This window comes from Chenopodium quinoa, unplaced genomic scaffold, assembly GCF_001683475.1.
Source record: "Chenopodium quinoa cultivar QQ74 unplaced genomic scaffold, ASM168347v1, whole genome shotgun sequence".
In the NCBI taxonomy this organism is placed as follows: domain Eukaryota; kingdom Viridiplantae; phylum Streptophyta; class Magnoliopsida; order Caryophyllales; family Amaranthaceae; genus Chenopodium; species Chenopodium quinoa.
Window position 1 is genome coordinate 2,826,256 of NW_018742974.1, and position 12,090 is coordinate 2,838,345.

The following is a 12,090-nucleotide window of genomic DNA, read 5'->3' on the forward strand; positions in this document are numbered from 1 at the left end:
TAAGGCTGTTGAGAGTAAGAAACCTATTCCAAAACATGCTTCTTTTGCTTATATTCACAAAATGAAACATGTGTACTTGAATAATGATAGGGACTTGATGCAAATGTTTACTAACTTAAGTGGAAAAGACCTTATATATATATGGGTGGGTGAGGCTAATTCACCAAACGAATTACTGAAGGCTGCTAGGACTTTGAGGGCAAGTAAGGTAGCTGCTGAGTTGAAGAATAGTGTGGGACAATTGGGTTAGACAGAATGTGATCCTGAAAAGGGAATCCCAAGGAGAAGTCTAAGGAACCTAGAGAGTAGTTCCTGAGATTGATAAAGTAGAACTTAAGAAGTTAACCCCTAGGAGAAACACTTCATCCTATGTGGCAGAACCTGATGTGGTAGTTCCAGACCCTATTCTTGATCTTGTGACTGAGGGACAGACTGAAGAAGATGAGGATGATGATGGGAAACTTGTTGATCAGCCTATAGTTGAAACATATAATGCAAATTGTAGTGATGATACCTGGGCTGATATGATAAGGGATTTGGAAGCAGAACAGGAATACTTGAGTAGGGGGAGAGGTATAGGGGGAGAGGTAGGGGTAGGGGTAGAGGTAGGGGTATATCTAAGGAGGAAGAAGAACCCGTGAGACTGGTGGGAGGTAGGATATGGCACAGTGGACCTCCAAAAGACTTGAAGAAATGGTATAAGAAGCATTTAGAGGATGCAGTAGAGACTGAGGCTGAGAGGTTGGCTAGGGAGAGGTATGAGAAGAGGGAAGAAGAAATAAGGAAAGAGTTTAATTTGCCACCTATTGAACAAGCCAAACCAGTGCAGGTACTAAAAAGAAGTCCAAGAAAAAGGTTCCAAAGTGAGGCCCAGACAACAGTTAGGACAGATGTGATTGTAGCAACTGTGGTAGAAATTAATGTCATCACAGGGCAAGCTTCAGTACCTTCTGGGGATAGAGTGACATCTTCCAAATCATCCAAGACCTCTATTACAATTGGTAAAAGGATTCCTAGTACTACAGCTAGGAGGAGGGGATTGATTATCAGAACAAGTTCAGATGAAGCAACTGAGCCATCAAACACACTTGCTGTTAGCTTGGGTGAAGATGATTTTACTGAGAGTTTGATGAATGTGGACAGGGATGAAGTGGATGAAGGGGATGTAGTGGATGATGGTGAGTTTGATTCTGAGGAAGTTGAAGTCCAAGATGATGAAGAAGATGGTGAAGACCAAGAAGATGACTTTGAACCAGTTGAGGATCAATTTGATCCTTGGGAGGGTCCTGTCTGGGAGAATGAAAAAGATGTTGAAGACTACTTTGCCACATTGTACAGAAATGGGGAGTTGTACAATGATGAGGATTTTGGCAAAATTGTCATCAAACCATGGCAATTATTTACAGATAAACAACATCTGAGAGATGTTGTCAGAGATTACTGTATTCAAAGTGGGTTCTGTGTTGTGGTTCTTAAAGAATCTAGTATGAATACACTGTTAAGTGTTCCTCTAACAATTGTGAATGGAGGTTGCATGCATCTAGGCTTCCTGATGGTGTGACATGGGCAATCAAGTCCATTCAAAACATGGAACACACATGTTCTGGTATAGAGGTGAAGAATCCTATGGTGTCTACCAAGTGCGCTGCAAGGGTGCTGCTTAAAGATATCAGAGCCAACAATGATATCCCTGGCAAGGCATTGAACCAACTACTTTGGCAGAGATATGGAGTACAGGTGGCTGCAAGTTCTCTATACAGAATGAGGTCTAAGGCTTTAAGGGAGATAAATGAGGGTCATGATATATCCTATGACCAACTTCCTAATTACTGTGAAATGATCAGAATTACTAACCCAGGTTCCTCTGCCTTCTATGCTTGGACACCTCATGACCACATTTATAGGCCTCTGCAGTTCCTAAACATATTCATATCATTCAAGGGTTGTATATATGGATTGTTAGCTGGATGTAGAAGCTTCATTGGGGTGGATGGGGCTCACTTAAAGGGGAATTATGGTGGTGTCCTGTTATCTGCAGTTGCATTGGATGAAAACAATGAGCTATTCCCCTTTGCTTGGGCAATAGTATCAGTTGAGGACACAGAGAATTGGAAGTTCTTTGTGTGGCATTTGAAAAACTTACTAAATGACATTGGGAGAGGTGATGAGTGGTGCATTATCTCTGATAGAGAGAAGGTATGATACATGTGCTAACCATTTTTCTTTCTTCAATTAACTAACTTTTGAATTTTTTTAACTAACATTTGTCTATCTTTGCATAGGGGATTGAAGTTGCATTGATTGAGTTGTGGCCAAAGGCTGACAGAAGATATTGCTGTAAGCACCTATGCAAGAATTGGAAGAAGCCATTCCTAGGTCCTTTGATGTTTAGTCTGTTCTGGTTGGCTGCTGGTGCTTATTCTGCTTTCACCTTTAAGAAGGCCATGGACCAACTGCAAAAGGTGAATCCAGCAGCCTTGATATGGTTGTCTAAAGTTGGAGATCAATCAACATGGACCATTCACAAATTCAATGAGGCTATCAAGTGTGATGTAAACAAAAGCAACTTTGTGGAAAGCTTTAATTCCACATTGGGTATGGACAGAGCAAGACCTGTTCTAACATTGCTAGAAGGTAACATTATCTATACTACACATGTGTTGTGACTACTTTATTCTGAGTTATCACTGAATTTTGTGGTTGTTATTGTTAGGAATTAGAAGAACAATAATGGTCAGGATGTGCACTAGGAAGCAAGCTTCTGAGAATTGGGTAGATGATGATATTTGCCCAAGAATAAAGACCGGACTTAAAGTGATCACTCAAGAGTCCAGGGCCTGCAAGGCATACCCTAGTGCTGATGGGTATGAAGTCACTGATGGCAAATCTGTTCTATTTGTAAGTTTTGCAGAAAGAAGGTGCCTTTGTGGGAGATGGCAGATTTCTGGAATCCCTTGTAGGCATGCCATTAGAGCAATCTTGCATGCAAGGCTTGATCCAAAAGACTTTGGGCATGAATAATACTCAGTGAGAAGGTACAAAGCTGCATATGCTGGTGGAATCAAGTCCATTCCTGACAGTGATCAATGGCCAGACTTTGTCATGCCTAAAATTCAACCTCCTACCATAAAGAGAGGAGTAGGCAGGCCTTGTAGAGAGAGAAGAAGGGATGAAGAAGAAGAGAGGAAGGGCAAGAGAAGGAAAACCCTTAAATGCATCAACTGTGGAAGCTATGGCCACAACTTATTAACATGCAAAGGAGGCCCCACAGCAAAGCAAGCTGCTGCTGTTGCTGCCTCTAAAAGGGGTAAGGGGAAGCAGGCTGGTGTTACTTCTGGTTCTGCATAGGGTCAAGACAAAGCACCTGCTGGTGCTCCAGCTTCTACAAAGAGCAAAGGGAAAGGACAATCTGCAAAAGACAAAGGTAAGCAAGCCATGTCTTACTCACAGCCTGCACCAAAAATGAGGAAGCAAGGTGGAATTAGGTTCTACACCCAGCCTGGCATGGACAGCTGATTTATGTGGTTAATTAGCATAAGTATATAGCTCTGTCACCTGTTTTTTTTGGGTAGTTTTATCAGCTATTTGTGGACAGTTTGGGGAGAAACAGGACAAGTTAGTAAAATAGCAATAGAAGCTGATTTTTTTGGGTACTTGTGTTAGTTTTTTTTGGATATTTGGAGGGAACAAGACATCTTTTGATAGTACTTGTATGACACTAATTATCTGCTTAGATTGTGAACAATTGATTAAGTGTTAATCACCAACTATGCTTCTTTTGATAGTACTACCATGGCAATTATTGTGCACATATTGTTTCCCGCCATAACAAATCATAGTTCAATGATAAAGTAGAATAACAGAGCAAAAAACCAAAAGAAATTGGGAGAATTTAGATGTAAACAAAGTTCTGATTTTTATTGAATAAGGATGATTAGTACATCATTTAACTACCTACATTGTTAAGAAATAACTACAACCATCTCAATTTCCCCTAAATGAAACCCTAATTAAAGCTAATTTACCCCAAATAACCAATCTAGGGTTTACAAATCAATCATTTAATTAAAGTAAAGAAAATCCAAATTAAAATCGTCCTAATTGCAATCTTCATCATCTTCTTGCCAAAGCCATCACCACGATCTTCATCAGTGACCCCATCAACCATCCTCACAATATTTTCCCCAGGAACCCACGCAAAAAGTGATACCTGCTGCATTTGTAGTATGGCCTGTTAGGATTAGAGCGAGTGTCAGAAAAACGCACATCTAAGAGGTTGTTTGGCATCATTGCTGTTTTTGGTTTATTTGTTTTTTACCCCCAAAATAAAACAAAACACTGTTTGGTAAAATAACTTAAAAAAACAACTTTACATATTTTTTGCTAAAACAAAAACGGTAAACCTAAAACACCTCAAAGCAGTTTTTGAGGTTTTTTTTTTTAAAAGCCCTATCAAAGCTACGTTCATATCATCAATTGTATCTCCTCAAATTCAATATCTCATCTTTCTTGCCTAAACCCTAATCATTCTGAAGATTCAAGGAGCAATTACAGGTATGGAGTTCTCCTTTATCTTTTCTTTTAATTTCAATTGTAATCACAATGTTTTTCCCTATTGTTCTTTCTACTTTGTTATTTTATGGATGTTTTTGTTGTTAAATTTGATTGTATTCAATTTCTTTGATCAAAATTGGTCATCTTTGTTCTTTATTTTTCTGAATTTTACTTGTTTTTTTGTCTAATTTGTATATAATTTATTTTGGGTTTTTTTTTTATTCTGAAATAATACTATGTAAATTGACTAATTATATCAAGTTGTAATTTCTTGAATTCGTGGGTAGAATTTCAGCTCTTCAACTGCTTTCGGTTATTCTATACGAGTGTTAATTGTTTGATTGTATAGTTCAGTTATTCAGGTCTTTTTGGTACTTTTGATAAGCAAATTATATAATGGTTTTGTCAGCCAACTCAAAGCTAATGATTTTTTCTTTTTAATGGAATTCAAGCTCTGTTTTGGTGACATAAAATGGTAAAATCAAGGCATTATTGCGATTTAGAAAGTGGTTGAATAATTTGCATGCCTGTGATATTGGACATGATGACCATTACCCTAAAAGTACCAACATCTAATGCTAAAGATTTCCTTTGGCAAAATAAAACTTTAAAATTTGCTGAAGTAGCTGGTATTGTTATAAATAAGTTGGGACACTTTTATCAGTATTAATCTTGGAGATCTAAAAATCTTGGAGTATTATATCTTGTTAGATAATTGAGTTTGCTTTTATTTTCTATAATTTATCAAAAACTTTGTATACTACTGATCATATCATATCATATAATAAAGTCATAGCTTTATCTTGTTGCTAGTATGATGATATTGGTGAAGTTTGTATATGCTATTGTTTTTCTAGTTGCTGCACATTGGTTGTTTAGTTGACTTAGATGATTATTATGTCTAATAGTGAATTACTTTATTTATAGATGTCAAATTTGAAAAATGATGAGTGCGAAGATGAAGTTGTTGAGATTGAATCTACTGGAGTAGTTGGAGTATGGAATGAAAATATTGAATCTTACCTTATAAGCTTGATAGAGGAGGAGGTAAAAAAAGGAAATAGACCAACAACCACTCTAACCAAACAAGCTTGGAGGTTTATCAAGCAAAAACTAAAGGAGAAGACAAAAAAGGATTATAGTCAAGAACAACTTAAGAACAAATATAATCAACTAAGACAGGAGATGGAAGGAATTTAATAAATTAGTACAAGAAACTGGAATGGGATACAATCCTATGACCTATCAACTTTCTGCCGAGGATGCTGTATGGAAAAAGTTGTATGAGGTAATTGTCAAGTTTATTTTGATTCTTTTTTTTTAATGGATCAAGTAGGGTATTTTTAAACTAATAAACTTTTATTTTTTGTGATATTTGATGTGAATGTATGGTTGTTACAGAAACATAAGTCTGCCAAAACTTTTAGAAAGAAGGGATGTAAGCATTATGATAAATTATGCACAATTTATGGGGATACAACCGCTACCGGTGCTAGTTCACATCCTTCTACTAAAAGTCCTTCTGAGAGTGAGGATGAAGATGACACAGATAGAGAAGGGGGTGACTCAAGAAAACAATGTGAAGAGGGTCCTAAAAACAAAAAAAAGCAAGCCTAATGTCAATCATAAGAAACTTAGGGATAGTGTTAATGTAGCAATGGCAGATGCCTTGGTAACAATGAGTGAAAATTCCAAGAAAAAGCTTGAACTCATTGAGAGAAAATTTAATGGCATTGATGAAGGTGGGCATAAGTCCAAGGAGGATCATGATTTGCTCATGGAATGTGTAGATGCACTAAGTGCTCTTGAGGGAATTGATGGAGCTTCATTTGCAAAGGCAACTAAACTAATACATGATGATCCATTATGGAGGAAAATGTTTCTTAGATTTCCAAATGATAAGAAGATAGATTTTGTGCTCAACCTTTAAGCATTATCTCGTTAGTATAATTTTCCCTTCAATAATGCATGTTTGAGTGTTTAAACACAATTTAGATCTTGTCGTAAGTATGATTTTTTTTTGTTTGGATTTTGTATTTGGATTTGATTTAATATGAATAATAAGGATGATAATAACATTTATATATATGTAAAAAATGCAGATAGTTATGGATTTCGACATTGCATATATTTTATCGGATTTTGATGAGGAAGATTTTCAACAAATATTGACAATTTATATTAACTTACAAAATAATGGGTTCCTGAAAAAGAAACCTCGTTTGCAAAGAATTTCAAAGTTAATTGGTCACCAATATGTCCTAGAACTGCTTAACGGTCATCCAATGACATGTTATGATTTGCTTCGAATGACTCCTCAGATCTTTATTAGCTTGTGTGAAGAATTGAAAAAAGGGAAAAGTTGAAAGATTCCAAATTTATATCAATTCAAGAACAGGTTGCAATGTTTCTTCTTATTGTTTCTCATCATTCGAGGCACAGACTTATAGCGGATAGATTTCAACATTCCTTAGAATCTACTCACCGCCATTTTCGAAAGGTTTTGTATGCCATTGCATCATTATCAAAGCATTCAATCGTTCCTCCGGTATTTGATGAAACACCTCCAGAAATAAAAAATAACCCAAGATACTATCCAATTTTCAAGGTAATATAATTTTTTGTCATTAATTTTTAATTTATACATATTATCTATGTATTAATTCTTAAAGTATGTAGTTTGAATTTAACGATTTATTATAGAATTGCATAGGAGCTATTGATGGAACTCATGTATCAGCACGTGTGCCACAAGATGATCAAGTTCCCTATCGTGGAAAAGAAAAAAAGCCTATAATGAATGTAATGTGTGCTTGCTCATTTGACATGAAATTTACATTTGTGATGGCTGGATGGGAAGGTTCGGAAAATGATTCAAGAATTTTTTGGGAAACAATTACAAATGTAGAAGAGACCAAGTTTCTGATGCCTCCTACTAGAAAGTATTATATTGTAGACTCAGGTATGCCAGGATTTCTTTCACCGTATCGTGGAGAACGATATCATTTGCGTGATTATAGAGGAGCAAAAAGCCCACAAGGTCCTGAGGAAATATTTAATTATACACATTCACATTCTTCATTGCGAAATGTTATTGAAAGATGTTTTGGGGTATTAAAAGCTAGATTTCCCATTCTCAAAGATATGCCTTCATATGACTTGAAACGACAAAAATATATAATTTTGTCGTGCTGTGTTATCCACAATTTCATAAAAATGTGCAAGGACGGAGATCCTTTGTTCTTACAGTATGCGGATGAAAATGTCGAATTAGAAGATGATGCAATCAACAACAATGGATCCGAGGAACTAGTGACTCCTTCTGTAAGTCAACAAGAACTTCAAAGAATGGCTCAGTTTCGAGATCGTTTGGAAACACGATTGTGGGAAAGACAAAATTCATAATGAAAGTCTTCAACGAGAAATAAATATTACATTGCATTTGACTATTTTATTGTTACTTTTTTTTTCCGTAGTTGTTCCTTTAAATTTTGTTATAACCTTATTCAATCAATAAATTTATTATTGAAATATATTTATATTAATGTTTTTTTTTGTGAAAATAAATAAGCAGCTATTAAAAAATATTTTAAAAAAATTAATCATAAAAAATAATTATAGGTAGTATATATAAGAGTTGATTAAAGCTATAAATGATTTGGTAGTATTTTGAGAGTTGATTGTAAACTCAAAACTGAAAAATGAAAAAAGTTTTTAAAAACAAAGAATCAAAAACTAAAATCAGTTTTCAGTTTTGAAAAAACGAAAAACTAAAAACTGAAAACGATGCCAAACGAACCCTAAATATCGCTTAAATGAACACTCGCACTGGCGAAGCTTGATTGCTCGAGCTCTTCCCATGGTGACTGCGTATAATAGTAGGAGGAAGAAGACAACAATGGAGGAATTTGTGGAAATTAAAGAAGAAAGGGTTTTTAAATCCTGTTTTCTGACTTTTGGGGTGAAAAATTTAACCATGGTTAACATAAATAATAATATATATGTTAAAAAAACCATCATTGATGTCATCATTAGGAGAGGAAAGATTAATAGTGTCATTTTGTATAATCTAAAAAAATGGGGTTACCATTGGTTCGTAGCATAAATTGGGGGTTACCGTTGAGAATTTCCCATTTTTGTGTTATTTTTAGTGATAATTCTGGTTAGTGGGTAGTTAGTTTTTAGTTTTATTTTTTTTAATTTGAAAAAATAGATATATATTTTTTTTGGAGTAGTTATGAATGAATTTTTTTCTTTTAAATATTAATTAATGAATAAGTAATTTTGTAAATTGAGAAGGGTATTTTGGGGAAAAACAAATTTGTCACCGAAAAGGCTCTTTCTCTTTATATAGTAGTATAGATATGTGGAAATGAAAAAAGGGGTGGGGGGTATGTAAATGTGTAATGTGTTGATTTTGGTTGCTGGTAAATGGCGAAGTTGGTAGGGGTTGTTGGTGAAGAAGGAGAAACAGGTGGCTTTGAGAGTTGGCCACAGTTTATAGACTGAGGAAGAAAGAGTTGGGTAGGATGTCAGGTTGCTGCTACTATTTATTTGATAAATATGGACCAAAATTGAAACTTTCTTTTGTTATCGGTTCGATTTTGGATTTGATAAGAAATGGTTTGGCTCGGTTTTATTGATCATACAAGAATTGTAAAGTTCCGATGAGTAAAGTTTTGTAAAGTTTGTACCCAATATTAAATTGTAAGTGACTCGAAACATTTTAAACCTGAAGTTGTTTGATCTCGAGAAAAATACGTTTAAATCTGACTCGTTTCAACCTGTGAACCATTTAAATGGAGATTACAAACAATGACTTGTTTATACAAACCAATTACTACAACCTATGACTAATAGCTTTGGAACCACACTTTAATAAAAAGTTGGTTGCCCGGAGAACTTCCACCTACAGACTTAATAACGACATTATTTACGCTCCGAAAAAACAACTCCTCCCTTCGAAAGGTTATCTTCCTCTTATGGAGTATTTGGAAAGAACGAAACTCTATTATTTTTAAGAATGAGACTCTTGACATCCCTAGAATCTTCCACCGAGCGCAATTTGCGTTCAAAGAGTGGAATTATTGCATTCTCATAGATACCTCTTTAAGCTCGGGTCTCTATTGTAGAGATCCCAAACTCACATCTTCATCACCTAAACCACCCTTACCCACAACTAGTTGCATGGGAAGCTCCTCCTCTCAACTCCTTCAAACTCTCAACTTCGACGGTTCGGTAAAAAACAATTCAGCAGTAGCAGGAGTCATCATCAAAGACAGTGAAGGTAAACCCATTGCAACACAAGCTTTCAATCTTGGAACCACCAACGTCTTTATAGATGAAGCTTTTGGTCTTCACAAGGGAATTATTTTCGCCCTCCAACAAGGAATTCAAGATCTTCAAATTAAAGGGGACAATCTCCTTGTTGTCAACGCAGTGAACGGTATTTGGTCGACCCCGTGGCAGATTGATCACATTATAGTAGATATCAAGATCCTACTTCGCAGATTCCCCCATTGGAAAATTCGGCATGTCTACAGAGAAGCAAACAAAGCAGCATATTGGATTGCAAATGTTGGTCATCTTGTCACCAACAAATTGGATATTTCTTTTTGTACCTCTTCAGCTTTGTACCCCATTCTCAACTCAGATGCTTTAGGATCGCTCATCGTGAGGAGAGGGTCCTAATTCTTTCCTTTTTTTTTCTTACCTTACACAAAAAAAGAAGCATTTTATAATAGCTGATAACAACATGTGACAATTATACCCTTTAAGATGTTTATTTACTTATTCGAATTCATGAATGTTAATTACCTCCTCTTTAAACTACTATTGTTTCAAACAAATAAAAAATAATAATAAAAAAAGGAGGGAGTATAAAAATAGTATGCGGACACCTACAAAACTCTGTTTACATATATTCACTCATTAATTTTGACAAACACTAAATTTGTGACATTAGTCAAACCAAAATAGCTCCCAAACATACATAGATAGCTATATTTGGAGCGAAAGTTCCCTCGGAGTATGAAACCTTCATAGACTACCACACGGAGGGTCCATTCATGGTCACAATTCATCCATTAGTGAACAGGATAAACATCCTTGTTAGCACCTTCTTGCCACCAGTGCATTGTGCCGGAGATGATGGCTTTGTTCCAGGTACCCACAGTGGCAGACGGTCCAATGAAAGCACTTAGGGAGGAGTAACTTCGACTGCTTCCTAACATTCCCCTGAACGTGTATGATATATTCCCGAATTTTCCAGAGTTTATTACGTGAATAAAAATTATGATATGTGTTTTGGGGTTTTTTGGAATCCCTTGGGACACTTGTAACACCCCAATAATTCTCCCTTTTCCAAACCACTTACTTTAAATAAAAATAGAGGAGAACCATTGGCATGTTACCGCCACGTGTTAAAACGTTAAGGCTTTATCAAAGTATTGCAGCGGAAATCCAACTTAAATATTAAAATAATATAATTTAGAAAACCAATAAGTCAAAGCTTACAAATTGGAACCATAAAGGCCCTTATTTAAAACCAAACTAATAATCAAAGTCCCAAAACATAATTAAAGTAGTAAAACATAAATAAGTTCAACACAAAGAACGAATACTCTCAATCACACCAATCCCTTGACAATGCGTATGTCAAATCCCCGAACTTCACATCATCAAGCTAACCTGTGCAATACTGCTCCCCAATAATACAAGTGTAATAATTGGATCATCACAAGGTCATTGAAAGGCGAAGGCCATGACCAAAAGAAAACACACAAAAGCACGCAATCAGCAAACCTGAGTACATACAAGCTACAACGTACCAAGCCTAGCATGCTCAACTAATTAAAGTAATAAACATACAACACGAATTCATTAATCAAGACTCCACACTTAAACAATTCAATCGACTCAACATACTTGATAATCAATTCCAAACACTTGACTCTTTATATTTAATATAATTAATTTAGTTTGGAGTAAGCAATAGACGAGGTTGTCCAATCCACCAAATCATTTTGGTCCCAAATGACCATTTAAAATAAAAGTTTAGCGCAATGCAAGAATGAGCGCGACTCCATTCTCACAAAGTTAGTCTAGGATCCCATCTAACTTTCATTATAAAATAAAAATGTAAATACCAAAAGAAAAGAGGACATGTTGATCAAACAAGCCTCGAAAAGCCACGGGCTACCACCGTGTACCCCAACCCATAATTGTCAATACTCTAGAAGTGCACGTTTTCTAGAGTTTTATTGCTCATCCATGTTTCACTTTACGTGATTACAATTTTAATTAATAGCCGACTCAATCAAATAGACCATACATAAAAATCATATATCAATTTACTTTTAATCTTATTTAGGACAATGGTGATCACATCACAAATTGACCTTTAATTTCATTTAACTTCCAAATTATCCAAATTATTGAATATAGTCAACCCACCTAGCCATTTCGGCTTAATCCACTTTTACTCAACATACTAACAAGCCATGCTTGAGTAATAAATAAAATAATAATAACCTT

The 12,090-nt window shown here is 35.5% G+C and overlaps 1 protein-coding gene across 1 annotated transcript; it reads left to right on the top strand.

Moving 5' to 3' along the window:
- Positions 1 to 1,587: 1,587 nt before the first annotated feature.
- LOC110729293 lies at positions 1,588 to 3,348 on the top strand. Its single transcript, XM_021909023.1, has 4 exons — positions 1,588 to 2,196; positions 2,283 to 2,634; positions 2,714 to 2,956; positions 3,029 to 3,348. The coding sequence occupies exons 1-4, from the start codon at positions 1,588 to 1,590 to the stop codon at positions 3,346 to 3,348; spliced, it is 1,524 nt and encodes a 507-aa protein (XP_021764715.1).
- Positions 3,349 to 12,090: the final 8,742 nt, after the last annotated feature.